Here is a 27603-nt window from a genome sequence, read left to right on the forward strand (position 1 = left end):
CTGTGTTCTGACACTGTTGTAAGTGATACCTACTCACGTACTAGTCTATTGCTGGGGTTCAAGGATGAGTTTTTATACCCACAGCATCTACAATTGTGCTCCAAGTACACAGTGCAGTTGAATAGGGAGTTTCTCTGGTCTCAGAAATCTGACCCTGGCTTCAAAATCCTGGTGTAGCTGTTCCCGAGCTATCTACTGCCACTGCAAGAAGGGCTTCTCACACCTAAAGGCCGGAGCTCTGTGTTCTGCTCGGCGTCAACAGGTTGTCCACACTGCTAAGCATGTCACAACTGTCAGACATCAAGCGTTAAGTCACTGTCCTAGGCAAGGTCCTTCCTACCCGGAGGGCCTGCACTCACGCCTCCCTAGCTGTCCCAGCCCATCTTACCCCCAGTCACTTCTCCTGAGTAATGGGGTGCTGCGCACTTCTGCCACCTGTGATAACTTGCATAGACAAATTACCTCCTGACATCGCCTCTTCCTTCTGGAAGGCTGGGGTCAGACGGGGGAGCATCCCTGTAATTCTATTTTGGAGGTTGAGGCAGGAGCATCTCAAGTTTAAGACCAGCCTGGGCTACCTAAAGAAACTACCTCAAAAACCGGGAGAGAAAGGGGGTGAAGTCATGGAGTCAGGAAATCACATAGTTGAATCCGGACAACCCTGTCTGCCATGGTGAGAAGCCTCACTGGCCTGTACCAGGAGAGTCCTGGTAGCTGAAGGCTGGGATAACGAAAGGATGGGAAATTAAAGAATTGGTTCATTGAAGGGAAAGCATCCATGACCGACTCCAAATGCACGGGCCCATTCATGTACATAGGACTCCAGACTGAGCCACTGAGCCACATACTCACACCTAGAGTAAACAGAGATGTTCATTCAATCACAGGCGTTGGTGGAGACTACAGATGCAGGCACAGCCTGGAGGGACTCCCGCCATGGGCACAGACACCTACGCAGTGCTCTCACACCGGCGCGCGCCCAGAAAACCCTGAGCGGTGATCTTAAGGCCACGGGCATGCACACACCCACCAGTCCCTCACGCACATGTTTCCTGTACCTACCTGGCACACGCTCCCGGGAGTTCACGAGCCTAGGGGGCGCTCCCAGGGCCCCAAGATGTTCGCCCAGGCACGCCGCCAGGGCACGCAGACGCACGCCTAGGGGGCGCTCGCACGGCCCACGCGCGCGCGCGCACACCCCTGCTCAACCTCCCGCCTGCCGCCGCCCTCGCGAGGCCGAAGCGGGAGTGGCGAGGCCCGGGCGGGAGTCGGGAGCACGGCGGGCATGGAGACGCTGCTGCTGGGCGCCGGGCTGCTGCTGGGCGCCTACGTGCTTGTCTACTACAACCTGGTGAAGGCCCCACCGTGCGGCGGCATCGGCAGCCTGCGGGGCCGCACGGCCGTGGTCACGGGTGAGTTCGCGCGGGCGGGCGGCGGGGAGGCCGGGCGGGTGGCCGCGGCCCGACCGGCTCAGCTGCCTCCCGCCCGCCGCCCGCAGGCGCTAACAGCGGCATCGGGAAGATGACAGCGCTGGAGCTGGCGCGCCGGGGAGCGCGCGTGGTGCTGGCCTGCCGCAGCCGGGAGCGAGGGGAGGCGGCGGCTTTCGACCTCCGTCAGGTGAGGCCACGGCGGGGACGCGGGGCGCGGTGAGCCTGGGACACGGAGGGCGGAGCCGAGCGACTCAAGATCTGAGAGGAGAGAGCGCACTGTCTCTTAAACACTGAAGAGGATGCAGGGACACACAGGGGAGGACCATCAGAACCCAATCCCGGAGGAGACATACTGAAGGAAGGAGTCGCTAGTCTTGAGATGGTTAAGGATCAGAAAAAGAGTTCATGAAGCCAGGTGTGGTCCCAGCCCAGGCCCAGGAGCTCAAGGCCATCCTGGGCACAGGAAAGACAAGGAAGGAAATGGTTAGGCTAAGGAAGAGCCGCAGAAAGAACAGCAGGTGCAAATGCCCTGAGACAAGAGAGTCCGATTTAGGGAGCAGGGGATGAGGCGGGAATGTCCTAAAAGGGCTCTGAGCCACAGCCAGCTTCTGGAGGCCCTGACAGATCGAGGAGTTTAAGACAGCTGAGCTCCGAGAAGACTCTTCAGTAGGCTCTGGACCATCCCGATGGCTTTTTGGAATGAATTACGTACAGCTAGCTGTGTGGTACCCAGACTGCAGAGTAAGAGGGCCGGTCTCACCACACACCTTTAATCCTAACGCTTGAGAGGCAGAGACAGGTGGATTTCTGTGAGTTCAAGACCAGATAGGACCACATCGTAAGACCCTGTCTCAAAAAAAAAAAAAGTGCTTAAGACCTTAAGAAAACTCGTTACGGCTGGTCATGGTGCACACCTGTAATTCCAGCAGAAGCAGCTGAGGAAGGGTGCTCATGAGTTCCCAGGCAGTCTGGGCTACAACAGGCGGAAGGTTGTATGTAGTAGATTTAAGAGAAATGACAACAGAAAAAGGGGTGATATCTGCACGGTGCTGACTGAATAGTTTACATGTATCAACTCTAGCTCAGGCAGGTCTTGAACTCATGATCATTTTGCCTCAGACTCCTGAGTAACTAGGATAACCAGTGTATGCCACCACACCAGACATAACATGCATTTTATCTGACTTAATCTTCACAACTCTTTTTTTTTTTTTTTTTCTGGTAGAAAGTATTACTATCATCATTTCACAGTGGGAAAACTGAGACCCAAAAAGATTAAGTATCTCATCTGAAGTCTCACTGTAGTTAGAGGCAACGTTGAGATTTGAATCCACACACCCATTACACTCTGATGCACTGGGGCAGGTTTTAGTCATAGTGGGTAGGCTCTCGGATGCCTGGAAGAGGGAGAAGAAGGGAGGTACCTGGTAACAATCCTAGCCCTTGCTGCTCCACAGGAGAGTGGAAACAATGAGATCATCTTCATGGCCTTGGACTTGGCCAGTCTGGCCTCAGTACAGGCCTTTGCCACTGCCTTCCTGAGCTCTGAGCCAAGGCTGGACATCCTTATCCACAATGCAGGTGAGAAGCAGCAGGCCCTTGGGGGAGGGGGGGGAGGGGGTAGTGCCCTGGAGAGGTAGTCTCTCCAGCTTGACCTGACCAGGGGCCAGCAGACACATCTCACAGATGGGGGTTCTGTGAGACCCATGGGGCACCTGGAACAGCAACTCATGCCTAGCTTCTGCCCCCCTAGGGATCAGTTCCTGTGGCCGGATTCGGGAGGCCTTTAACCTGCTGTTGCGAGTGAACCATGTTGGCCCTTTTCTGCTGACACACTTGTTGCTACCCCGCCTGAAGTCATGTGCCCCCAGCCGTGTGGTGGTAGTGTCCTCAGCTGCCCACCGGCGTGGTCGTCTTGACTTCACACGTCTGGATTGCCCAGTGGTGGGCTGGCAGCAGGAACTTCGGGCATATGCTGACAGCAAACTAGCCAATGTGCTGTTTGCCAGGGAGCTTGCCACCCAGCTTGAGGGCACTGGTGTTACCTGCTATGCGGCCCACCCAGGTGAGGCCTGACTGGCTGCTCTTAATTGCCTCTCTATCATCTTTGTACCAAACTGTGCTAATCCCCAGTCTATTGAGTCACAGGATGGAAACATGGTCAGGGAGAAACCTGTTCCTTTCTGATCTTGGAACCAGGCTCTCTCCTCACCTGTTTTCTTCCCTTCCTACCTACAAGCTTGGATGCTGACCAGATGGGGAATAAGAACAAGACCTTGATAGTAATTCTGAGGGCTGGGGCTGCATTTCAGGGGCAGAACACTTGCTTTGGTATAGCTAAGACCCTGAGTTTGTGCTATTTGCTTGCTTGCTTGGGTTTGGGGTATTTGTTGGTTTTGTTTTGTTTTGAGTCAGGGTCTCACTATGTAGCCTTGGCTGTCCTTAAACACTCAATTCACCTGCTTCTGCCTCCAAAGTAATGGGATCAAAGGTGTGGGTCACCATGCCTGGCTTTGGTTGGGGATTTAGCTCAGTGGTAGAGTGCTCACCTACCATGCCTGGCTTTGTTTTGTTTGTTTGTTTTGTTTTTGTTTTTGTTTTTGTTTTTTTCGAGACAGGGTTTCTTTGTGGAGCTTTGGAGCCTGTCCTGGATCTCACTGTGTAGACCAGGCTGGCCTCGACCTCACAGAGATCCACCTGCCTCTGCTTCCCAAGTGCTGGGATTAAAGGTGTGCACCACCACCGCCCAGCAAGTTTTTGTTGTTGTTGTTCGTTTGTTTTTTAATATGTGTATATTAGTGTTTTTCAGGCATGTGTGTGTGTGTGTGGTACCCATATAGGCCAGATCCCCTTAGAACTGGAGTTAAGGATGGCTGTGGGCATCCATGTGGGTGCTGAAATGAACCTGGATCCTCTATAAGAGCAGCCAGTGCTCTTAACCACTGAGCATCCCTTTAGCCCCTGGTTCATTGGTTTTTGTGTTGTTGTTTTTTGTTGTGGTTTTGTTTTGAGACGCTGTTTTACTCTGGAGCCCAGGTTGGCCTGAAGTTCTATGTAGCTCAGTTAAGCTTCAAATTCACCCTATTTGTCTTGCCTCATGCTTAGATTTCAAGTGTACGACACCATGTCAAGCTGAGACCCTGGGTTTGATCACCAACAACACCATCAGAAAAAAAAATTTATGATGGTGATGATGACATATTACCATTTAGACAGGAGCCCTTTCTTTGTGGTAGCCAGTATACAATAGGCATTATGGTGCTGGGACAAAAGCAGTGAGCCAACCTTGGTCTCGGTTCAGTCTCCAGGACCTAAAAATTATGCAAAGGAAAACAAAGATCTGCCAGGTGTGGTGGAATGAACGTTTAGTGGGAACTAAAACCAAAACCAAAGACTTTACCCTCCTACCCAGTGACAGGTGAGAATAAAATGATGAGGAAGGAGGCATAAGAGGTGTGTGTGTGTGTGTGTGTGTGTGTGTGTGTGTGTGTGTGTAGAGTTCTCAGGATGTTTTCTTTTGTCAGTGACAGTCAAGGAAGACCTTTGTAAAGGGAAGAATTGAACACAGATCTGAGTGAGATAAAGGCATCTTTGAAGCTCAGAAAGCCGCTAGCTACCAGACACAAAGGCAGAAGTTCCTGGTGTGCTGTAGGATGGCTGTGAGGAGAACAGAGAGAGTGGGATCCACTTAACTATTTTATTCTGAGTAAAATAATCGGTCTTTAAAAGACAGTGAATCGGGCTGGAGAGAGAGCTCAGAGGTTAAGAGCACTGGCTGTTCTTCCAAAGGTCCTGAGTTCAATTCCCAGCAACCACATGGTGGCTCACAACCACCTGTAATGAGGTCTGGTGCCCTCTTCTGGTGTTCAGGGATCTGTGCAGACAAAACACTGTATACGTAATAAATAAATCTTAAAAAAAAAAAAAAAAACTGAATCATCCTCATCTTTAGACAATAGGTTACAACAGGCGAACAACATCTGTCCTGCCTAGATCTCCAAACTGCACTGAGAAAACCATTGCCCGAGTCTTCTTTGTAATTACAGTGACAATACTACTAGGAACCTTTATTAAGCCCTTATTACAATTACAGATCCCTAGCATTCAAAACAGTGGCTGATATACCCAAGGTGCTTAAAAACTAATGGTTAAAGCCAGGCATGGTGGCGCACGCCTTTAATCCCAGCACTCGGGAACTCGGGAGGCAGAGGCAGGCAGTTCGCTGTGAGTTGGAGAACAGCCAGGGCTACACAGAGAAACCCTCTCTCCAGGGTGTGTGTGTGTGTGTGTGTGTGTGTGTGATGGAGATTGGGCAGCAGAGGACACAGCCTGGGGGATGTGAATGTACTGGCTATTACCATGGTGGAAAGGCTTCTGGTAGGAAATGGGTTGTCACCTTGTGGGGTGCCTGAATACCTGGTAGATACCAGCCTCCTTTCCCTGGAACCAGAGTGTGCCGTCTGCTTCTGCCTGTTTCCCCCTGCCTGTTTCCCCCTGCCTGTTCCTGGGCCACTGTGTTCTTCCACGGCTCTTCTTCCTTCCTGTCCACAGGACCTGTGAACTCGGAGCTCTTCCTGCGTCACCTCCCTGGATGGCTGTGTCCGATTTTGCGCCCACTGGCTTGGCTGGTACTCCGGGCACCTCAAGGAGGTGCCCAGACACCCCTGTACTGTGCTCTGCAGGAGGGCATTGAGCCCCTCAGTGGGAGATATTTTGCCAACTGCCATGTGGAGGAGGTCTCCCCAGCTGCTAGAGATGACCAGGCTGCTCACAGGCTATGGAAAGCTACCAAGAAGCTGGCAGGGCTTGGGCCTGGAGAGGATGATGATAGCCCTGATGAAGAGCCCGGACCTCAGGATCTAGGGACCCCATCTTCTCTGAGTGCTCCCAGCTCTGAGGAAACCACAGTTTCGGGACCTTTTCGTAGCTGTCAGGGCTCACCACAGTTGTCTAAATTGACACAGCGAAGAATTCAGGCGAAGGCTGAGCCTGCACACTAACTTTGCTAACCCGTAGGCTAGAATGCTTCTGTAGTGCGGTAGGACCGACCCCTCAAAAACCTCAGCTGTGTGCCTGGCCACTGAGAGGTCGCCACATTTACCTTGGTGGTTAAGTTTTGGGACCTCTTATGTCCTAAACAGCCCTTTTCCTAGCAAAAGGAAATAAGTAGTACTTCCTAAGACAGACAGTAATCCCAGATCCAGGCATGATGTCAAGACACTGTATTGCTTTGGAATTTGATTTTCGGATCTCTGGGCTCTTCCCTGAATAACGATCCGCCCCAGGGAAGGGCTGTGGACTTTGCTGCTGATGCACTGCTGATGTTGAACATTACTGAACCCAGGAGCCCTTTGCAACTTTCTAGCTAGGTAGTTCATTTACCCCCCCTTTTCCGAGGCGGGACTAGGAAAGGACTCAGGGCAGAGACTGGTATTTGAGCCCCGGGGTCTGCTGTAAGGCAGGTGTGCCCGAGGTGACGCAGCTCAAGGAGTTACTACTGATGAGCCCCAAAGGTGCTAGCGGGGCCAAGCCCCCTGGAATAAAGCGAGTTGACTCCCGACGCCAGGCTCCCGCCTCTCTCCACTCGCCGGCCCCGCCCTCCGCCGCCACACTTCCGGCGGGGCCGCAGCCGCGGAGGGGCGTAGGCAGGCGACGCGGGGGGAGGCGGGATAGGCTGGGCGCGGCCGGCGCTGCGGACCCGCCACAGCCCTCCAGGTCGCTGCAGACCAAGGCCCTGCTTGCCTACCTGCGGCGCCATGGGCAATTGCCACACGGTAGGGCCCAACGAGGCACTGGTGGTCTCAGGTGAGGCGACGGTGAGGGCGGGGGAGGCCGGCCGCCGAGGGTGCGGGACCCCGGGGCCGCCCCGGAGCCAGCCCCCAGAGGGCTATCCCTCCCCACGGCGTGGCCTCGGGCGCTCAGCCCTTCCTCCGCTCGGCCGTGGGTTTGGGGCTCCTAGTGTGTGTGGGTCCCAGGGCACGGTCGCGGAGCTCTGGAAGGCAGGTGCCTCACGGGGAGGGCCTGAGGCACGGGTTCCTCTTTTCCGGGTAAGGCAGACCCGTTAATTCCGAGCAGGCTGGGGCTTGCCAGGACTTACTGGCATCCACCGCCCTGGAAACGCGGGTGCGGCCTCTACAGTTGGGTAACCCGGCTCTGGCCTGTAGAGCTCTATCTAGATTACAAAATGCAGCAAGCTCTAGCATTGGCTGGGTGGGGCTGGGGGACTACCGCATTGGGAGCCTTAAGGCTGATGTTTATTTAGGTGGTGTATTAGGATGTCTGAGGCGGCAGCTAAAGCTACCTGGGGTCCTGTTGCTTGCTAGCTCGCTGTAATCTCTTCCCACCATCAGCACTGATTTTCAGCTTGTGTGCAGAATTACTGAGTCTGGCTGCCAAAAGGGGAGGTAGAAGCCCTGAGCCAGGGCTTAGAGCTGCCATTCTTGGAGAGGTGTAATGAATCCATTGGGCCCTCAAATGGGGATCGCAGAAATCAATCTCTTTACTGAGACATCCTCACAGTCCCCAACCCGGACCCTGCTCCAGTGGGAGAAATACGATACCCCATCTCATTAAAGACTAGAAGTCGGGGTTAGAAGGGAACACACAGAGGCCAACTTTGGCATCCCGAAGCCCAGGCTGCCCCCCACCACCACCACCCATACCTAAAGATGGCTTTTGGAGCCGTATAATAATTTGAGTGGGCTTGGGTTTCCAGATTTGGGGGGTGGGGGGGCTAGTTTGTTGTTTGTTGTTGTTGTTGTTTGGTTGTTTTTTTTTTTTTTAAGATTAATTTTATTATTTTTAAGTGTGTTAGTGTGTCTGTCTGGAGATATGTGTAGGTGAGTGCAGGTGCCTACAGAGGCCCCAGGGAGTGAATTCCCCTGGAGCTGGAGTTAGAGATGATTATGAGCCACCTGACATAAGTACTAGGCATTGAAGTTGGATCCTCTGGACAAGCATTATGTGTGCTCTTAACCTTTGAGCCATATCTCCAGCCTGTGTTTATTTGTTTTGGGAGAAAGACTTTCTTGGTGCCCCTGGCTGGAACTGTGTAAATAAGGTTGACTTGGAGCTTGCAGAGATCTTCCTGCCTCTGACTCCGCACTGATGGGATCACCACCACACCCAGCTTGATTTTGTGTGAGTGTGCTTATGGTGCTGGGAACCAAACCCTGAGAACTCAACTCATGCTGGTCAGTCACTATACCACACTCCTCGGGCCTAGAAGGCTTCAGACACCAGCATCTGGGGCTCAGTAAGTGGTGCAGCAGGTAAAGGAGAAGGAACCAACCTCTGTAAGAGATCTACACACACATGTACATACACACACACAATGTTGAAAATGTTTTCTTTCACTGGGTGTGGTGGCATATATATGCCTTAATACAAGCACTTGGGAGGCAGAGTCAGGCAGATCTCCGAGTTTGAGGGCATAGCCAGGGCTGTGGAATAGAGACCCTATCAAAAAATAAAAATAAAAATTGCTTTCAACGAATAAATCCGAAGAAACCAAAATCTGAGGCTGGAGAAGTGGCCCAGTTAAGAGCACTTGCTGCGGCTGCAGAGGATCAGGGTTCAGTTTTCAGCACACACACACGGCAACTAGCAGCTCTCTAACTCCAAATCGGGGCCAGATGCCTTCTTCTGGCCTCCTTGGGCACTGAACACATGTGGTGCACAGACATACAAGCAGGCAAAAACCTGCACACACAAAATTAAAATAAAATCTCAAAGACAGGTTGTGTGGCGCATGCCTTTAGTCTCAGAACTCGGGAGGCAGAGGCAGGTAGGTGGGTCTTTGTGAGTTTGAGGCCAGCCTAGTCAACAAAGTGAGTTCCAGGACAGACAGGGTTACACAGAGAAACCCTGTATCGAGAGAAAAAGGAAACAAAAACAAAAACAAAAAACTCAAAGACAAACAAAACCAGAGCTGGCACTGCACTTTTTATTGTGATTTTTCAGGAAGTCCAGACTCTGGGCTGAGGAGACCAAAGCTTGGGTTTTGCCCTTTGGAAAGTCTGGCAACCAGAGGTGAGAGGAGGTCCTGAGATGGTTGCCATGTGCCTGTTTTCTGCTTTCTTGGTAGCCTGCTTTCAGGCCAGAGCCAGTGCAGTGCTGGATTGGAAACTGTGCTGGGTGCGGAGAGAGGAAACCATTCTGAGAATCAAGGATGGGCATAGGGTTGGAGGACCAGGAAGGGGTGGCTTAGCATAATAGTACCTTGGGACTAGAGGTGATGGGGGGCGAGCTCAGTGCCCTTTTTTGAACGGATTTCCAGAACAGAGCAGAGTGACTGCCCCCTCTGGTCTGTGTCCCTTGGACTTGTGGCTAAATCCAGAGGCACTTGGCTATGTTTCAGGAGAAGCTGTTAATTCCGGTGGTCTTCTTTTACATTCCTTGTTACTGTCCAGCCTCCCTCCATCATTCCGTAACACAAAACAGTCTTCTTCTAGTTTCAGATTTTATTTATTTTAAGGCTGGAGGTGTAGCTTAATTGTGCACAAGGCCAAAGCATGTCTCTAATCCCAGTACTTGGGGTGGGGGTGGGGAGGCAAGAGAATCAGAAGTTTAATGTTATTTTCATCTGCATATGGAGTTGGAGGATAGCCTGGGAGGCCTTGTCTCAATATATATATATATATATTCCCACCTTAAAAACATTTAAAGGAGAGCTGAAGAGATCACTCAACAGTTAAGAGCACACTAGCTGCTCTTACAGAGAATCCAAGTCCAATTCCCAGCACCCACATGGCAGCTCACACCTGTTTGTAACTTCAGCACCAGGGGATCTGGCACCCTCACATAGACATCCACGCAGGTGAAACACCAATGCACATAAAGCAAAAATGAATCATTTTTTAATTAATAAAAAGACACAAACATCTTTTTAAAAAATTCAGCAGAGGCTGGGGGTGTGACTGGCAGAATACTTGTCTAGCACACATAAGAGTTAAATCTTAGCACCAATAATTACAGCAGTGAACACCCACGCGTAATCTCGGCACATAGGCAACTAAGACTAGAGGAACAGAGGAGAAAAAAGGGAAGTTCTAGGGTTGGTTGGTTTGAGACATGATCACACTATATAGACAGGCTGGCCTCCAACTCACAGAGATCCGCCTGGCTCTGCCTCCCGAGTGCTGGGATTAAAAGTGTGCACCCAGCCAGGCAGTGGTGGCACATGCCTTTAATCCCAGCACTCAGGAGGCAGAGTCAGGCAGATCTCTGTGAGTTTGAGGCCAGCTTGGTCTACAGAGCGAAATCCAGGACAGGCACCAAAACCACACGGAGAAACCCTGTCTTGAAAAGAGGGGAAAGAAGCTATTTTCATATATTGCCTATTTGGTTTTTCTAGCTGTTCATTAGCTTCTATTCTTTTTCTTAGGTATTTGATTTGATGCATGTATAGACATTTTTAGAATGAGTCCTTAGATACAGCTGGATCATTTAAAGGGTTTGGTTACCAGGCATACTGGTTCATACCTATAAATGCCAACACCGAGGAGACAGGAGAACTTGTATCACTGCTGGTTCCAGGCCAGTTGGAACTACATAGTAAACCCTGGTGCAAAACCAAACAACAGGCTGCATAGAAGGCCCAGTGGGAAATGTCTTACCCACCCGCCCCAGAACCCATGTAAAAAACGGTGCTGCAGCCTTGCTTATAACTCTAGGGCTGAGGAGTGGAGACGGGAGGATGTGTAACTCCACGGCCAGCCAATCTAGCTAAAACAGTGAGCTTTGGGTTCAGTGAGGGTGGGTGGGTGGATGGATGGATAGATAGATAGATAAAGATGGTGAAGTGTTTGAGTAAGACACTCCAATGCCAACCTCTGGCCTTCATATGTGCCTGCATGGACAAGTGTACACACACACACACACACACACACACACACACACACACACACACACTGGTGCTTGGGCTAAGAGGCTGCTGGGAGAGGGGCAACTTGCCAGGTCCCAGCTTCCTGTTGCTGCCTCTGGGAACCTGGCATGTTGCCCTTGGCTACAGCCAAGCACCATCTGTGACAGACGCTCCTAAGGCCAACGAGTAAATGAAAGGTAAAGGGTAGGCATCCACTACCCTGTCCCATTTAGTCCCCCACAGCTACTACCTTTCCACAGTGTATTGAGAAGTCTCCTAAAGCTGGTCAAAGGCAGCCATGTCCCAGCCCTGGCCGGGCCAGAAGATGCGCGAGTTGTGATTTCTGACTCGCTTCCAATTTTATTTGATCCCAAGATGGTTCAGGTTTCAGAGTAACTGCCTGTCCTCTGAGGCCTCTCTTACAACACACCCGGAGCAGGGACAGCCCTGTGGACAGGTATTTCCACTCCAGAAAAACAGACTTACCCTGGCCACGAGATCAAGGCCAGACTGAGCTAAAGAGTAAAATCCTGTCTACAAAACAACAACAAAAAGGCAGTAGTAGTTTGAGGGTGATGGAGAGATGATCCAGTGCTTCAGAGAGAACTAGAGTTTAGATCCCAGCACCCACATCAGGCAGCTCACCATTGCCTGCTAATCCAGTTCTAGAGGCTATGACATCCTACTCTAGTCTCTAAGGATGCCTGCCCTCATATGCACAATATAAATAAATAAAAATAAATCTTGGAAGCCAGGCAGTGGTGGTGTATGCCCTTAATCCCAGTACTCAGGAGGCAGATACTGGCAGATCTCTGTAAATTCAAAGCCAGCCTGGTCTACAGAGCAAGTTCCAGGACAGCCAGGGCTACACAGAGAAACCCTGTCTTGAAAAAACAAAAAATAAGTAAGTAGGGGCTGGAGAGATGGCTCAGAGGTTAAGAGCACTGGCTGCTCTTCCAGAGGTCCTGAGTTCAATTCCCAGCACCCACATGGCGGCTCACAACCATCTGTAATGAGATCTGGCGCCCTCTTCTGTATACATAATAAATAAAATCTTTAAATAAATAAATATTTGAAAAAAAAAAAAAAAAGCTAGGTATGTTGGTGCATACCTTTAATCTCAGCGCTCAAGAGGCAGAAGCAGACAGAATTGAGGCCTGCCTAGTAAGAACCCTGCCTAAAACCAAAACAGACAAATCCTGGGGCTGTAGCTCAGAGTGCTTGCCTAGCATGCTTAAAACCTAGGTTTGAACCCCAGCACTGTATAAACTGGGTGAAGTGGTGTACACACAAATAAGCACACCCACATGCACACACAAAAATATGCAAGGTACTAGAGATATAGCTCTTGTACAGGTGGACTTTCCTTTTCCACCCACCAGTTTCCAAATAACTGACACAGAGACTTAGCTTTAATTATAAAAGCTCACCCGATACCTCAGGCTTGTTATTAGCTAACGCTTACATTTAAATTAACCCATATTTCTTATCTACCCTCTGCCGTGTGGCAGTACCTTCTTTCAACGTGGTTCGTTCATGTAGCTTCTCTCTGCGTCCAGCATTCTCTCTGCCCTGAAAACTCTGCTTAGCTATCAACGAATCAGCCTTTTATTAACAATGAGAGCAACACATTTTCACAGTGTAGAGAGGATTATTCCACAGCACTCTTGTGCAAGGCCCTATTCCCCCCATCCCAGCATTGAAAAGAAACAGTAAGATTCATATAAGTCATGTTGAAAGTGTTCAACAACAGCCACACGTGACTAGTTGCTACCGTTTGGTGCACCATAGATATATTTCCACCCATGCAGCAAATTTTCTTAAGTAAGAATGCTCTAGAAACTGGGGCTGTAGTAGAGTGCTTGACTGGCATTCAGAAACTCCATATTCAATCATGGGCAGTCTCCGGGAGTTTCAGACCAGCCTGGTCTGTATAGTGACTTCCAGGCCAGCCTGGCCTACATAATGGGACTCTGTCTTTAAAAACAACAAAAAATCCTACATCAGAAATTACACTTGTATCAGCCATGTTCTTTGCCTGGGTTACTGCAAGAGCTCTCCAGTCTGTTTTCTTAACCTCAGTCTCTTCCTCCTTCAGAAAAGTAGTCTTTGTGTCTGTTTTGTAGTTGCTGCTGCTGCTGCTGCTGCTGCTGCTGCTGCTGCTGGTGGTGGTTATGAGACAGGTCCTCAGAGACAGCAGAACCAATTACAAAAATCTACTAGACCCTTACCCTTGGGATGCAGACATCCTTAAGCTTTCATGAAAACCCAAACCTTTTTTTAAAAAAAAAAAAAAAAAAAACTCCAAAATTCTGTTTCCTTTGATTTGTGTTTCCTGTGTGTCTCTTTGCACAGTACATTAACTCCCCCGTGCAGCTTTTACTAACTGCCTGAATTTGACGAGTAACAGGAGTTCACCATGAGAATTTCAGCAATTGATTTTTTTCATTTCTGAGCAGAGAACATGCTAAGCATGGCCATGGCCAGCTTTCAGGAGCCACTTCCTTCTAAAGTCTTTCCCTTATCTCACTACTATAAGCTGGCCTTAGTGTTGAGGCCTCACTTCCCTGCCTGTGCCCGAAAGGGGAGCAAGGTGATTCTGAGTGCTCTGGGCTTTGGGAGCAGAACACCAGCCCCCTCCCTGAGATACGTCTGTCAAGCACAGCAAGGCTGTTGCCTGGACTCCTAAAACTTCCTCTCCCCCACCCTCACCCCAGAGGGCTGCCCCTCCATCCGGCTCCATCTGGCTCACAATGATGAGTGAGCCTCAGGATATGATCCTCCCAGGATATACTTCTTCCATGCCTTACCTCCTGTGTGGTTTTTTTAATTTGTATTTTATGTGTAAGGATGTTTTGCCAACATGTACACATGTGCACCATGTGTGTGCCTGGTGCCAGAGAGAGCATTGGATCTCCTGGGACTAGAGTTATTGTGAGTCACCATGTGGGTGCTGGGAATCAAATCTGGGTCCTCTGGAAGAGCAGCCCCTGCTCTTAACCACTGAGCCATTTCTCCAGCCTCCTCCTATAAGATTTTAGCCTGGTAGTGGTGGTGCATGCCTTTAATCCAAGCACTTGGGAGGCCAGCCTGGTCTACATAGCAGGTTCCAGGACAGCCAAGACTGCTATATAAAGAAACCTTGTCTTGGAAAACCAAAAAGATTTTATGTTCATCTCTATTTTCCTAGCACGGAAACGGATTCTCTATTTGTTAGCTGAATGAATAAATGAAAAATAGAAGCTTTTCCTGTCCATTCATTTGGTCTGTCCTCTTGAAGCACTTACACTCCAAAATACTCCATTGGTTATCCTTTTTACACAGATTGCCTGTCTTTTCCAGTTTTTATTTATTTAGTGGGTTGGGTTTGTTTTGTTTTGTTTCCCCAGAGACAGGGCTTCTCTATGTGGCCCTGGCTGTCCTGGAACTTTCTCTGTAGACCAGGCTGGCCTGGAACTCGCAGAGATCTGCCTGCCTCTGCCTCCCAATGCTTAAAGTATGCACCACCATCCTGGTTGCAAATTGCCTGTGTTAAAAACTAAGTTCTAGGGGCTAAAAAGGTGGCTCAGTGGTTAAGAGCACTGGCTGCTCCTCCAGAGTACTCAGGTTCAATTCCCAGCACCCACATGGCAGCTCTTAACTGCCTGTAACTCCAGTTTCAGGTGATCAGATACCTTCTCACAGATATACATGCAGGCAAAACATGAGGGCACATGAAACAAAAATAGATAAATTATTTAAAAAAAACAAAAACAAAAACAAAAACAAATAAACCAAGTTCTACCCTGAAGAGGGAGAACTTGTATTGCATTTATGTGTAATCTCAGCACCTGGCCACCAACAGTAGCTGTTGTCAAGTCTCAGAGCAGTTAAAGGCCAGAGTTAAACTGGGTGTAGTGGTATTCACACTCATAATGTCAGTATTGGGAAGGCAGAAGCAGGAGGATTCGGGATAGCCTGGGCTACATAGTAAGCCCCAGTTTCAAAATGAAAAGCAAAGCCAGATTTGGTGGTTCCTATCTGTAACCAGTCCTTGAGGAGGCTAAGGCAAGAGCGTCACTGAAAGTTCAAGGCCAGTTCATAGGAGTTCAGTAGGCCAAGCCTGATGACCTGAGTTCAATCCCCAGAACCCACATGTGGAAGGAGAGAACCAGCTTCTACAAGCTGTCCTCTGACCCTCACACACAGGCTGTGGCACACAGTCATGCACACACACAAATAAATGTCATTTGAAAACAGTATTTACTTCGAGGCCAGCCTGATCTATAGCGTGGAGTTCCAAGACATTCAGGGCTTCACAGAGAAACCCTGTCTCAAAGGGGAAAAATAAAAATAAAAAACAGCCGAACAAAAATAATCAATATGTACAACAGGCCAGAGTCGTGGGGATGGAGGGCAGGTAGACCCAAGAACTGACTGACCAACAGTGGTTTGCTTTGCTCCCCAGGGGGCTGTTGTGGTTCCGACTATAAACAGTATGTGTTTGGCGGCTGGGCCTGGGCCTGGTGGTGTATCTCGGACACTCAGAGGTAAGGGCCTAGGGGCTCTGGAGTCTGTCATCCTGGTGGGCAAGAAAGGGATGTCCAGTGGGCCCACTCCTTCACCACACAGCCAGACAGAGCATCTCCCATCCCACCTTCCATCTTGGGGGAGGAGGCGCCTGTGAGGAGAAACAGAAATGGGCTGCTCAGGGATATAGGAGGCACACACCAGGAAGATCTGTCCCGTGGGCCTGTCTTAGGTTTTTGTTTTTGTTTTTTGTTTTTTAATTGTAATAAAAAACCATGACCAAAAGCCACTTGGGGGAGAGGGAAATGATCTCAGCTTACCACTCTCAGGTCACATTCCATCACTGAGGAAGTCCCAGCAGGAACTCACAGCAGGAACCTGGAGGCAGGAACCTGGAGGCAGGAAGTGATGCAGAGGCCATGGAGGAAGAATGCTTACTGACTTGCTCCCCATGGCTTGCTTAACCATCCTAGACCACCTTCCCAGGGTGGCAACACCCATAATGGGCTGGGCCCTCCCACATCAATTAAAAATCAAGAAAATACCCAACAGACTTGCCTACAGGCTGGTCTACGGAGACATCTTCTGTTAAGGTCTCCTCTTTCCAGGTACGTCTAGGTTTGTGTCAAGTTGACAGTACAGCTCTTCCTCCCCATTTACTGGGTGGTCTTTCCAACTGGAAGTGGTCCTGCTTCTGTCCCAGACTGCAGGTCATACCCAGGCAGAATCTTAGTGTCTGTATGCTAGCTCAGTTACTCAGAAAGGCTTGCCAGGCTCACATCTGCCACCCCAGCCTGCAGGAGGACTGAGGTGAAGGACTGCCGTAAATGTGGCACCAACCTAAGCTACAGAGTTCCAATCCAGGTTGGCGTACACAGAAAGACCCTGTCTCAAAAAGATCTTAATTATGCCTGACATGCTGGCACAGATTTGTAATCCTAAGCACTTGGGAAGTGAAAGCTGGAGAATCAGGAGTTCAAGGCCAGCCTGAGCTACATATGAGTTTGAGACCAACCTGGACTGCTTGAAATCCTGTCTCAAACAAGTTTTAATTATACACTATCTGAAAGGGGTATACAGAGGGAGGAAACATCAGGTAGCACCTACATACGTCCTCTCCTATGCACAGTTCCTGCAAGATTCAGAATGGGTGTACAGTCAGATCTGTAACAGCAGTGGTCTAGGGATATAAGAAATGTCTGCTGGGCTCTGGCAAGACAGTCTGGAATCCTAAGTCAGTATGGAGAATCTCCAGCCTGAAGCATAATAAACATAATAAAGGCAGAGAAGTTTCAGCTCCCGTAGTGTCCACCATCCAGCTCTCCCTGCTGGTGCCTCCAGAGCTCAGCACAGGGCCAGATCCAGCCTCCCCTGCCGCATCGATGCCTACAACGCAGGTATCCCAAGGAGGTAGCAATGGAAATCCCAGCAGAAATCCCCCTCCCCAGCTCCCACCGGTCAGCAGAGCCCCGGGTCTGCGTGGTGTTGCTGGTGCTTGAAGCTCTAGGGTGTCTGCGGCATCCTAAGGCTGAGGGATGGGAAGCATGACTTTCTAACGTCACTGATTCCTAGTAACCCCTCCACTCTCCTGTCTTCCCCTTTACTCTATTTTCCCTACCTAAGGGGATCCTGAGGGACTCCTCTCTCCCAAGACCATCAATGTCATAATCAGTCACAGTTTCCACTTCAGAGAGTCCTAGGCACACCTGGCTGGATCAGCTAGCCTGCCAGAAGACATGGGAACACCCTCCAAAGACACCCACACACCAGGCCCAGACAGCTAGACCTGGCCAGAGACTGGTCCTGTATGGCTAGCTTTTGCTGAGGCAATGGCCGTGCCTTCCTGTTCTCTCTATCTCAGGTCTCCTCCTTACCCCAGGGAGCAGAGCTCCAAGACAGAAAGGCTAAGTTTCCCTGGCAGACAGCAGGTAGGAGGTGAGAGCTGACCTCAGGTTCACCATGCTCCCTGTGGGTGAGCAGGCTTCACCTGCAGCTTCCTCCCTCTTTTCCCCCTTTCTGGAGTTAACCTGTTCTCCAGCCCCTAGCCCACATGTGGGACACCTCCATAGCTGGCTACCTTTATTTCCCTAGCCTGGCAGGAGCCTTCTGGGTCAGAGGATAGGCTTCTAACTAGTGTGGTGGCCAACTCAAGAGGCTAGACCTAAAGTTCAACATAGAATTGGGCTACAAAGAGTTCTTGACTAGCAGGCTAGGCTGCAGACTCTTAAAAAGAAGGGGGCAGGGCTGGAGCGTTGGTTGGGTGGTAAAGAACATAAAACACACGTATTGCTCTTGCAGAGGACCCAGGTTCAATCCTAACCACCCGCATAGCCGCTCACAACTGTCTGTAACTCCAGTCAAAGGGGTCTGACGCCCTCTTCTGACCTCCTTGGGAACCAGGCACACACGTGGTACACAGTCATACATGCAGGCAGACACTTCTACACATAAAAATAAAATGTAAAAGTCTTTAAAAAGAAAGAAGAATCAGGCATCTAACTCAGCCTCCCTTTTGGAGAACCTTGCACAGCTGGAGTCGGTCACCCAGCTGTGATGCTGGCCACCCTTCTTCGAGGCCAGTGAATCCTCTGGCTTTTCTTCACTGCAGCATCCTCTGTATTCCCAAGGCCCTTACCTGAGAGCTCTTTCCCTTACCTGAGGAATTCCTCTACTTCTGGCATCTGAGCTGCAGCCTCCCTCCCTCCCTCCCTTCCTCACCCTCCCTCCTTCCCCTCTTCTTCCTCCCCTCCCTCCTTTCCCAGAAGAAGACTGCTGGGTTCCTGTCTGAGGCAGGTCACAGTGTAGTGAAGCAGCAGTCTAGTATTTGTCCAGCATGTTCTTGGGCCTGGGGGGGCCAGTATGAAGGGATCAAGTGAAGGCGACCTTTTCACATCTGCATGGCCAGAGCTCCCAGAGCTGGGTGGGAGTTCTGTGCTGCCTGGCCCTCCCCAGCCTTCCCACCCTGTCCACCGGCCTCTGCCCCTTTACTCTCAGCCTCTGCTTGCCCTTCCTTGAGTTTAAGGAACCCATTCACACTATCTATAGCCTGCTTCTGCCTGTACCACTGCCCTGCACATGTGCACACAGCTGGAGTGAATTTCCCAGCCTACAGGCACTTTGTTTCCTCTTTTTCTTTTTTCTTTCTTTCTTTTTTGTTTTTGTTTGTTTGTTTGTTTGTTTGGTTGGTTGGTTGGTCGGTTGAGACGGGGTTTTTTTTGTGTACCCCTGGCTGTCCTGGAACTCAGTCTGTAGACCAAGCTGGCCTCCAACCCAGAGATCCCCCTGCTCTGCTTCCAGAGTGCTGGCATTAAAGGTGTGCACCACCACCGCCCGCTTGTTTTCTTTTGCTAGTACTTTTCTTTGCCCATCCCCAACTTTGGGATTCCAAATAATATCATCCCCATCGTCGCTCATCAATCTCTGTGAATATTCTTGCAAAAGTATTCTTTCTTTCACAGCCTTCTTTGATCCCCTTCCCAGTCAGACATTCCAAATTTTCTTTGAGATTTCCTGGATCTAAATTGCCTTTTAGTGATATTAACCCCAACCTTGAGGGTCCATTCCCCAAACAGGATTAAGTATTTGCTGTGGCTTGTTAATTCCCAGAGTGGCCACCTCATCCAGACTTCTGGAAACTGGTTTTCCTCTATTAGCAGGGTGGAGATAAGGCTAAGTTCCCCAGATCACGGCAGGAGTGTCTTGGAAAGTGACATTGTTACAACCTGGGTGCTCTCTGCATAGGCCCCTGGGCTCTGGATACTAGAAGACCTCCTCCCCAGCCCAGCAGCTCTGCCTTGGGGAGGGGGTGGGGACAAGATGAGAGGCTAGAAAGCCTCAGGCCAGCAAGGGGGTTCCTGTGTTCCTTGCAGCCTTAGACTGAGCTGGCGGGGTTGGGCAGACGTATTGAGAACACCACACCATGCCCTGTGTGTCAGGCATGCGTACTGATCTGGTAACCACGATGTGTGTTTACTGTGTCCCTTCCTACCCTTCCTGTCCCCGCCTCGCCCTACCCCCGGCTGCTCCTCAGACTGTCTCTGGAGGTTATGACCATCCTGTGTCGCTGTGAGAATATTGAGACGTCGGAGGGGGTCCCACTGTTCGTAACGGGGGTCGCACAGGTAATAACCCACCTGCTTCCTCCTCTATGCCTAACCTTCTCTTCCTGCCCTGCGGGGCCTGGCCGGCAGAAGCTGGATGGACTCTCCTCCTGAGAGTGTGCCTCCCCCCCCTTGCTGCTCTCGGTGCCAGGGTAGATTCAGGTAGATCCCCAGGTTCCTTGCCTTTGCCCCTTAAGGCTACAAGTAGAGAACACTCGGGATCAGCAAGTTCTGTCGGGTCCCCAGTGGCTGTCATGCAACCATGGCTTGGCTAGACTGCTGAGCAGTCCCAAGAGCACGTGCAGATTCCCGTCTTCCTTGCTTCGTGTGTCAGCTCTGATGTGCGCTGTCTTAGTTTCAGGAACTGGGAATGAGGCAGTGCCCATCAGAAGTCCCGACCAGCTGTTGCCAGGAGCTCCCCAGGCTGGAGAGGTTTAAACAGCACCTTGTCCTTTCCTCAACTGCAGCCTTGTTGGGCAAAAATCCAGCATCCCAACTTTGTTCCTTACCCGTCCCACCAGCTCTTGTGAGGAAGGTCACCCTTGTCCATTAGCCTCTACACCCAACAGAAAGGCAGGCTCCAGTACAGAGGTCTGTACCCCAGTGTGTACAAGTAGTGTCCAGGCTTCCCTCAGCAACCGAAATTCCTTCTATCCCAGCACCCAACTTGAGACCTCTGACAATGCCCAGGGACCTTTTTAGCTTAGGTGAATGAAGACATGAGGAGTCGCATTGTTAGGCACAGCAGCTCTTTCTAAAGGTGATATGCTAGTTAACTCCAGGCGGCGTTTTCCTTGGAACCTGCAGAGGCCCAATACCAAAGGGTGTCCTTCAAGTCATGACCTGTGGCCAGGGAGAAGGGCCAGACAGCTTCCCTGGCAAGGGGCAAGTGTAGGGTTATTTATAGATTGGCCTAGCTGTGGGCATACCCTCAGCATGCCTGCCCAGTAGGCTGAGCTTTCGAGATAGCCTCCTAAGACATACTGAGGTACTGAGTAGACCCAGGGAGTACGTAGGGACCCCTGGGGAACATTCAGGTGACAGCCCCGCACAGCCTTCATGACAGTCTGGAGTCCCAACATCTGCCTTCTGTTCTAGAACACACATACACACATAGACCACTGTAGCCTAGGCTTCCCCTGTGCCCATCAGCCCCAGAGCACCACAGCCTCTTCTTTCTTGCTTGATTTTCTTCACAATTCAAGGCAGGATGATGGACATAACAACATAACACACATATACACATATGTCACCCACTTACCTGCCTCCCCTGGAGCCACCTGCTCCCTCCCCTCCCTCCCCCCACAGCCAGCTACATACCTCTGAAGACTCCTCTTTACCGGGACCTTTGGCCTGTCCCAGCTGGAGCAGTGAGATACTGGACTCTTCATACCCCAAGCCCTGGGCCCCCAGACCCATGTCCCTGTTTTGCATTTCTTGGCAGGATTTCCCTAGAGATTATGACGTTGCAGCCCCGCTGTGAGGACGTAGAGACGGCCGAGGGGGTAGCTTTAACTGTGACTGGTGTCGCCCAGGTATAGTAACTCAGCAGCCCCCCCGCATGTCCATTGAGGCGCCTGGTCCCCATTCTGGGTTTTGGGGGAGGAGGAGAGGACACCAGCCAGGGGATGTCTCTCTCCAGAACTCCTGTCACCTCTCCACCAGGATCATCATCTTTGGAACATGCCCACTTGGCCCGACTGGCCTCCCAGCAAAACTAACAGACTCTCTTTCTCTCCCAGTGGCCCTCTCAAGACAAAACCAGTGTTGAGGACTCCCGTCTCACTAACCCACCCTCGTTTTTACAGGCATAGGACCCAACGGACCCCAGGGTTCAGGCCTCCCTTGTTCCCTGGAGAGCTCAGAGGAAGAGACTCTGTGAGGCTGAGGAGTTCTGGCCTCTGGGCATTCTAGGAGCTGCTTGCTTATCTACCTCGGCTGGGGCCTGGGAGTCTTGTCCCGCCCCAGCCCACCCTCAACTTCACAGGGCAGTGAGGTTCGCTCCCTGTTGTTTTCTGTGATAAGGGAGTTGACAGAACACCTGGAGAGGCAAAGACACTGTCATTACACCCTGAGGAATGGCTCCTGCCCTGTCTAGGGTCTTTCCAACTCCGTTTGTCTGTATGTGTCCTTATTGCTCATTCTCCTTCTCACACTCCTGCCTCTAAGCCTGAGGGTCTTCTGTCTATGGGGAGGTGCAGAGGATGAGCTGGCTGGTGTGAGTACAGTGAGCTGGAGGGGTGGGGAAATGGGTGTGGGAGAGAGGCCCCATCAGGACCTGGGACCACCAGTGAAGACTGAATCTCAGTGTAAGAATTCCTGGGGTCTCAGAAACCCCCTTTGCAGCCCCAGGGCCAAGCAGTCTAACAAAGAGGGATGGAAGCACAGCGGTCAGCCAGCCTCTGCAGCTCAGAGCCTGGACCTCCATCTGCCTTCCAGCTGACTCAGCTGTCTGTGTCCTTGGCAGGTGAAAATCATGACCGAGAAGGAACTCCTGGCCGTGGCCTGTGAACAGTTCCTGGGCAAGCATGTGCAGGACATTAAGAACGTCGTCCTACAGACCCTGGAAGGGCATCTACGCTCCATCCTTGGTGAGGCCCTGCCCAGCCTCTGAGCCAGGGCCAGAACATGTGCATGGCTGGGCCGGGAGCCTGTCCCACTGAGGTTTGAGCTAAAACATTTTCTAAGTTTTTAATTTCCAAACTCAAAATGGACTGAAGGTGTGGTTAGTGATAAAGCTTAGCATGCAAAAGGTCCTGTGTTTGATCCCCAGCACTAGAAGGAAAACAAAAATAGGCTTGGGGAACTAGCTCCATTGGTAAAGTGCTTGTCTACAAGCAAGAGGACCTGAGTTCAATCTTCAGAACCCAAGGTTCTTTAAAAAGCCATCACATGCTGGAGTGGGTGGTGGTGCACGCCTTCAATCCCAGCACTTTAAAGGCAGAGGCAGCTGGATCTCTGTGTGAGGTCAAAGCTGTACATAGTGCAAGGCCAGCCAGGGACTCTGGAGAGAGACTCTGTCTCAAAAAAATTAAAATTAAAATTAAAAAGCCACCATTACCAGGTGGTAGAAGCACACACCTTTAGTTCCATCTCTCAGGAGACAGAGGCAGGCGGATCTCTGAGTTCGAGACCAGCCTGGTCTACTGAGAGAATTCCAGGACAGCCAGCACAGTTAAACAGAGAAACCCTGTCTTGAAACACCAAAAGAAAAAAAAAATTTTTTTTAAATGGGGACTTGAGGAAGGTCGTTGAAGTGGCAGGTGGCAGGTGCTCAGATGTCTGGTACCGCTTGGGACACGTTTGCTCGTTCACCCTGGTCTCTACACAAGGACACCCAGAGTTAAACCCTTGAGAAGGAACTTGAGGAAGATCCAGCTCATACTGCTTGACTCTTGCATGTACCCAGGCTTGCCCTCAGATGCTTCCTCCCTCTCTCAGCTGGCTAGTCCCTGAAGATTGGTTTACGCCCTTCTGTCCCTCAGGGACTCTGACTGTGGAACAGATTTATCAGGACCGAGACCAGTTTGCCAAGCTGGTCCGGGAAGTGGCAGCCCCTGATGTTGGCCGTATGGGCATCGAAATCCTCAGCTTCACCATCAAGGTAAGGTGTAGTAGGAAGGCTGTACCCGTGTCCATCTGGGAGATGGGTGCCAGGTAGGAGGGACACCCTTTGTACTTAGGACTGTTCCCAGGGACAGCTGTGCCTCCTTCCTTCTGTAGGACGTTTATGACAAAGTAGACTATCTGAGCTCCCTGGGCAAAACACAGACTGCAGTGGTGCAGAGAGACGCCGACATCGGTGTGGCAGAGGCAGAACGGGACGCGGGCATCCGGGTATGCAGGCTTTCCCTTCATGCCTCAGGACTGGGAGCTCAGGGTTGATGGTCCTGTGGTTCCTCAGCTAATCTCACCCCCCCCCCCCCCCCCCCCCCCCCCCCCCCCCCCCCCCGCTTTGCTACTCCCAGGAAGCTGAGGGCAAGAAGGAGATGCTAGATGTGAAGTTCATGGCAGACACCAAGATTGCTGACTCCAAGAGAGCCTTCGAGTTGCAAAAGTCAGCCTTCAGCGAAGAGGTCAACATGAAGGTGAGAAGCCCGAGGTCCCCAGGCATAGGGCTCAGGCCCCAGGGTATGCTGTCCACACTCTCATATGCCAATCCTCCTGCTACAGACAGCAGAGGCCCAGCTGGCCTATGAGCTGCAGGGGGCCCGAGAGCAGCAGAAGATCCGGCAGGAAGAGATTGAGATTGAGGTAGTGCAGCGCAAGAAGCAGATCGCTGTGGAGACCCAGGAGATCCTCCGCACCGACAAGGAGCTCATCGCCACCGTGCGCCGCCCTGCAGAGGCAGAGGCCCACCGCATCCAGCAGATTGCTGAGGGCGAAAAGTGAGAGCTTGGGCCCAGCAGGCGGGCTAATCAGGCTGCCCCCGCCATCGATGTTCTCCATACTCCCAGCCACAGCTTGGAAGCTAAGCTACCCCCTTGCCCAAGTCTGTCCCTTTCTGTGAAGCAGATAAGCTCCCAGGCTTGCTGTCTGGAAGACTCAGGAAGTTAAGAGTCCGGGGTGTCTGGGATAGTGCTTAGCACAGAGGGCCTCCTCCTGGGACCCTCCCACTTGCAGCTGGGAACTGGCGGCTTGTGTTCCACAAGAGCTGGCAGGAAAGGGCTTCCTCTTCAAATGTCTCCCGTCCCTAGCAGCCACCAGAGCAGAGAGCTAGAGGGTGTGCTGGGCCCCAGGGAAGGTTCGAGAGAGTCCCAGCGTCTCTCAACTAACTGATGTGTGTGGCCTGGGCTCCCTCAGGGTGAAGCAAGTCCTGTTGGCGCAAGCAGAAGCTGAGAAGATTCGCAAGATCGGAGAGGCAGAGGCGGCGGTCATTGAGGCAATGGGCAAGGCGGAGGCTGAGCGGATGAAGCTCAAGGCCGAGGCCTACCAGAAGTACGGGGATGCAGCCAAGATGGCCTTGGTGCTGGAGGCCCTTCCCCAGGTGAGGTTCCCTCCCACCCAAGCTTGCACTCAAAGTTCCGGGCTCCTTGCTTGACACTTGCTTGGGCAAGTGTCAGGATTTCTCTGGGCCCAGTCCGTAACATCCACACTCCGCTGGAGGGTGTGATGAAAGCCCTCAGCGGGCAGGCAGGAACCCTCCCGCAGGCCCAGACTCTGGCTCATGGACCTCTGAAGCTGTCCCCTGCTGTTGGGTTGCTTTGGGTGTGGGTGACATGGAGAAGAGAGGGAAGTGCTGGATAGGACAGATGAACAGAGTCAGCACTGTCTAAACGCCAAACACCCCACCTCCTAGATTGCTGCCAAAATCTCCGCCCCGCTGACCAAAGTCGATGAGATTGTAGTTCTCAGTGGGGACAACAGCAAGGTGACATCAGAAGTGAACCGGCTGCTAGCAGAACTGCCTGCCTCTGTGCACGCCCTCACCGGTGTGGACCTCTCAAAGGTGTGTGCCTTTCTGTGGTGGGAATGCCTAGACAGCCCACTGGACTGCACAGGCAGATGGTTTCAGGGCAGCAGCCCTCATACCGTCTTTCATCCTTGCAGATACCCCTAATCAAGAATGCCACTGGTGCACAGGTATGAGACTCCCAGCCTTCAGCAGCTGCCTACCTTTCCAGCACCTCTTAACATCACAGGGACAACGAGGACGTTACTACTCTGGTGCCTTATTTTGTAGGGACCAGAAGTGCTGCGTGTTCAGGCCATCTCTGGCTATCCTCCCTTCTCTCCTGTTAGCCTTTTCTTCCTCTCTCTCCCACATCCTCACATCAACTGCCACATCCATCTAGTGTGTTTTCTCTTCTGCCATATGTGCCTCTTCCTCTGGCTATCTGTCTCTCTCCCCCTTTCTTCTCACCTCCACACACATCAGATAGTTTAAGCTGAAGTTGAAGTTGTTTATTATAATCACTGTCTGTCTGTAAGGAGTGGCCCCACTGCTCCTCAGAATCCTGGTGCCTTCAATTCTACATGTATCTGTCTGTCTTCCCTAGCCCTGGCAGAACCCAGCATGGGTACAAGGGTTCTGGGTAGGACACTCACTCTCCTTTCTCCTAGTCTGAACTTCCTAAACTCTGTTACAGGAAGCCCACAACCCACACACTCCTGCCCTGTGAGGCTTGAGTGGCCATGGCCTATTGGGCCTAGCTAGAGTAATGAATGCCCTTCACACACCCCCAGACCCAGGCCTGCTGTTATACCTGCCCCTCTCCCCTGCATCCCAGAGGCACAAAGGCAAGGCCTCCTGTCTATAGCAGCTTCCTCAGTTTACTACTGCCTTAGGAGGCCCTGCTCGTGCTCAGGGACATCCCCATACTGGCTTGTCCTTGATTGGTGGGGTGGGTCTTAGTCTGGTTCTACTAATGTCTAGTTCTGTTGAGGACAAGAAAGTCTATAGATCTTCCTGCTAGTGCTGTGATGTCCTGGGCATGGGGCTCTCCCAGGAGGCAAGGCTGTGCCAACCCTAAGAGAATCAAGTGCTGTAGCCTGGCCAAACCTCACTCTATGCCATTTTCTTCTTGGCCAGAACGATGGGCTTCTAGCCATGGGAAGCAGCTAAATCTTCTGTATCTTTGCACCATTGGTGGCAGAAGAGCCTAATGCCCAAGTATCCTAGTAAGGGTGCAAGGGTGTCCCATGGTCCCAGTCCCCGCTCCTGGCCCTGCCCCAGCCTGTGTAGCTGTTCTGCATGTGAATGCTGCATGTCTGGTCTGGGTTTGGATGTTGCACTGCCCCACTGCCTGTCCCCTCTGGTAAAAATAAAGATCTCTTATGCCCACACCTTTCATTGTGTATTCTATGAGGAGAGAGAGTAGGAACCAAGAACCATCTGGGTCCCCCACAAAACATCAGGATTGCTCTTTCCTACCCTAGCCACTGGGAGGCATCAGTATACTGGCCGTGCCCTCAGTAGAGACTGACCTTGGCACTGAAGCAAGACTGGGAGAGGGTGGGGCAGGTAACAGGCTTGCTGCCAGACCTAGTCCTGCTTAGCAGTGGAGACCAATTCCCAGGCTTAAGAGCATTGTCTCAGTGCTGGAGAGACAGCTCAGAGGGTAAGAGCACTGGCTGCTCTTCCAGAGGTCCTGAGTTCAGTTCCCAGCAACCACATGGTGGCTCACAACCATCTGTAATGAGATCTGGTGCCCTCTTCTGTCATAAAGGTGTACATACAGATAGAGCTTGTATACATTAAATAAATAAATAAATAAATAAACAAAAGGCATACTCTGATAGGGCTGCTTGTATTTTAATTTAAATTTTAATTCTGTTGTTGATAAATAACTTAATCTCAGGCCTCAGTATTCTTTTATTGCTATTTGTGGGTTTTTTTTGCTTGTAGACAGGGTCTCATGTAGCCCAGGCTGGTCCCAAACTTGCTATGTGACCAAGTCTGACCTTGATTGAGCTCAATCCGGTTCCTTCTGCCTTCGCCTCCCAAGTGCTGGGATGACAGGCGTGTGCCACTACATCCAGCAAGATTTCTTAATGTGCCAACAAGAGTCGGGCTGGGGAAATGATTCAGTGGGTAAAGAGCACTTGCTGTGCAAGCATGGGGACCTGAGTTCAGATCCCCAACACCCACATAAAAAACAGTGTACCATATACCCCTGTAACCCCAGTGCTAGAGTGGGACAGAGACAGTCAGCCTACGGAAAAAGGTAAGTTCCGGCCGGGTGGTGGTGGCGCACGC

The 27603-nt window shown here is 51.3% G+C and overlaps 2 protein-coding genes across 8 annotated transcripts; both read left to right on the plus strand.

The window, feature by feature from the left end:
- Positions 1 to 1185: 1185 nt before the first annotated feature.
- On the plus strand, positions 1186 to 6985 carry Dhrs13 (dehydrogenase/reductase 13). The gene is made up of 5 exons (XM_036195002.1): positions 1186 to 1412; positions 1499 to 1617; positions 2888 to 3011; positions 3184 to 3495; positions 5982 to 6985. Exons 1-5 carry the CDS (start codon positions 1286 to 1288, stop codon positions 6428 to 6430), a joined length of 1131 nt encoding a protein of 376 aa, XP_036050895.1. The 5' UTR covers positions 1186 to 1285; the 3' UTR covers positions 6431 to 6985.
- Positions 6926 to 26690, plus strand: Flot2 (flotillin 2). Of its 7 annotated transcripts, XM_036194999.1 has the most exons (12): positions 7054 to 7235; positions 15743 to 15824; positions 19835 to 19925; positions 21349 to 21439; positions 22372 to 22495; positions 23390 to 23508; positions 23628 to 23741; positions 23873 to 23992; positions 24078 to 24292; positions 24708 to 24891; positions 25204 to 25353; positions 25455 to 26690. In XM_036194999.1, the coding sequence occupies exons 4-12, from the start codon at positions 21365 to 21367 to the stop codon at positions 25491 to 25493; spliced, it is 1140 nt and encodes a 379-aa protein (XP_036050892.1). In that variant the 5' UTR covers positions 7054 to 7235; positions 15743 to 15824; positions 19835 to 19925; positions 21349 to 21364; the 3' UTR covers positions 25494 to 26690. The 7 variants fall into 7 exon arrangements, with proteins under 7 accessions (XP_036050889.1, XP_036050888.1, XP_036050891.1 ...); XM_036194998.1 differs by lacking the exon at positions 21349 to 21439 and having other exon boundaries at positions 7039 to 7235; XM_036194997.1 differs by lacking the exon at positions 19835 to 19925 and having other exon boundaries at positions 7039 to 7235.
- The last annotated feature ends 913 nt before the right edge of the window (positions 26691 to 27603 follow it).

The sequence above is a fragment of the Onychomys torridus genome, chromosome 8 (genome assembly GCF_903995425.1).
Source record: "Onychomys torridus chromosome 8, mOncTor1.1, whole genome shotgun sequence".
NCBI classification, from domain to species: Eukaryota; Metazoa; Chordata; class Mammalia; order Rodentia; family Cricetidae; genus Onychomys; species Onychomys torridus.

Coding starts and splice junctions, on each gene's coding strand:
- Dhrs13 (XM_036195002.1), top strand. CDS start 1,286: ATGGAGACGCTGCTGCTGGGCGCCGGGCTGCTGCTGGGCGCCTACGTG. Junction 1,618..2,887: donor CGGCTTTCGACCTCCGTCAG/GTGAGGCCACGG, acceptor GCTGCTCCACAG/GAGAGTGGAAACAATGAGAT. Junction 3,012..3,183: donor CATCCTTATCCACAATGCAG/GTGAGAAGCAGC, acceptor CTGCCCCCCTAG/GGATCAGTTCCTGTGGCCGG.
- Flot2 (XM_036194996.1), top strand. CDS start 6,931: ATGAGCCCCAAAGGTGCTAGCGGGGCCAAGCCCCCTGGAATAAAGCGA. Junction 22,496..23,389: donor GCATCTACGCTCCATCCTTG/GTGAGGCCCTGC, acceptor TCTGTCCCTCAG/GGACTCTGACTGTGGAACAG. Junction 25,354..25,454: donor CCGGTGTGGACCTCTCAAAG/GTGTGTGCCTTT, acceptor TCATCCTTGCAG/ATACCCCTAATCAAGAATGC.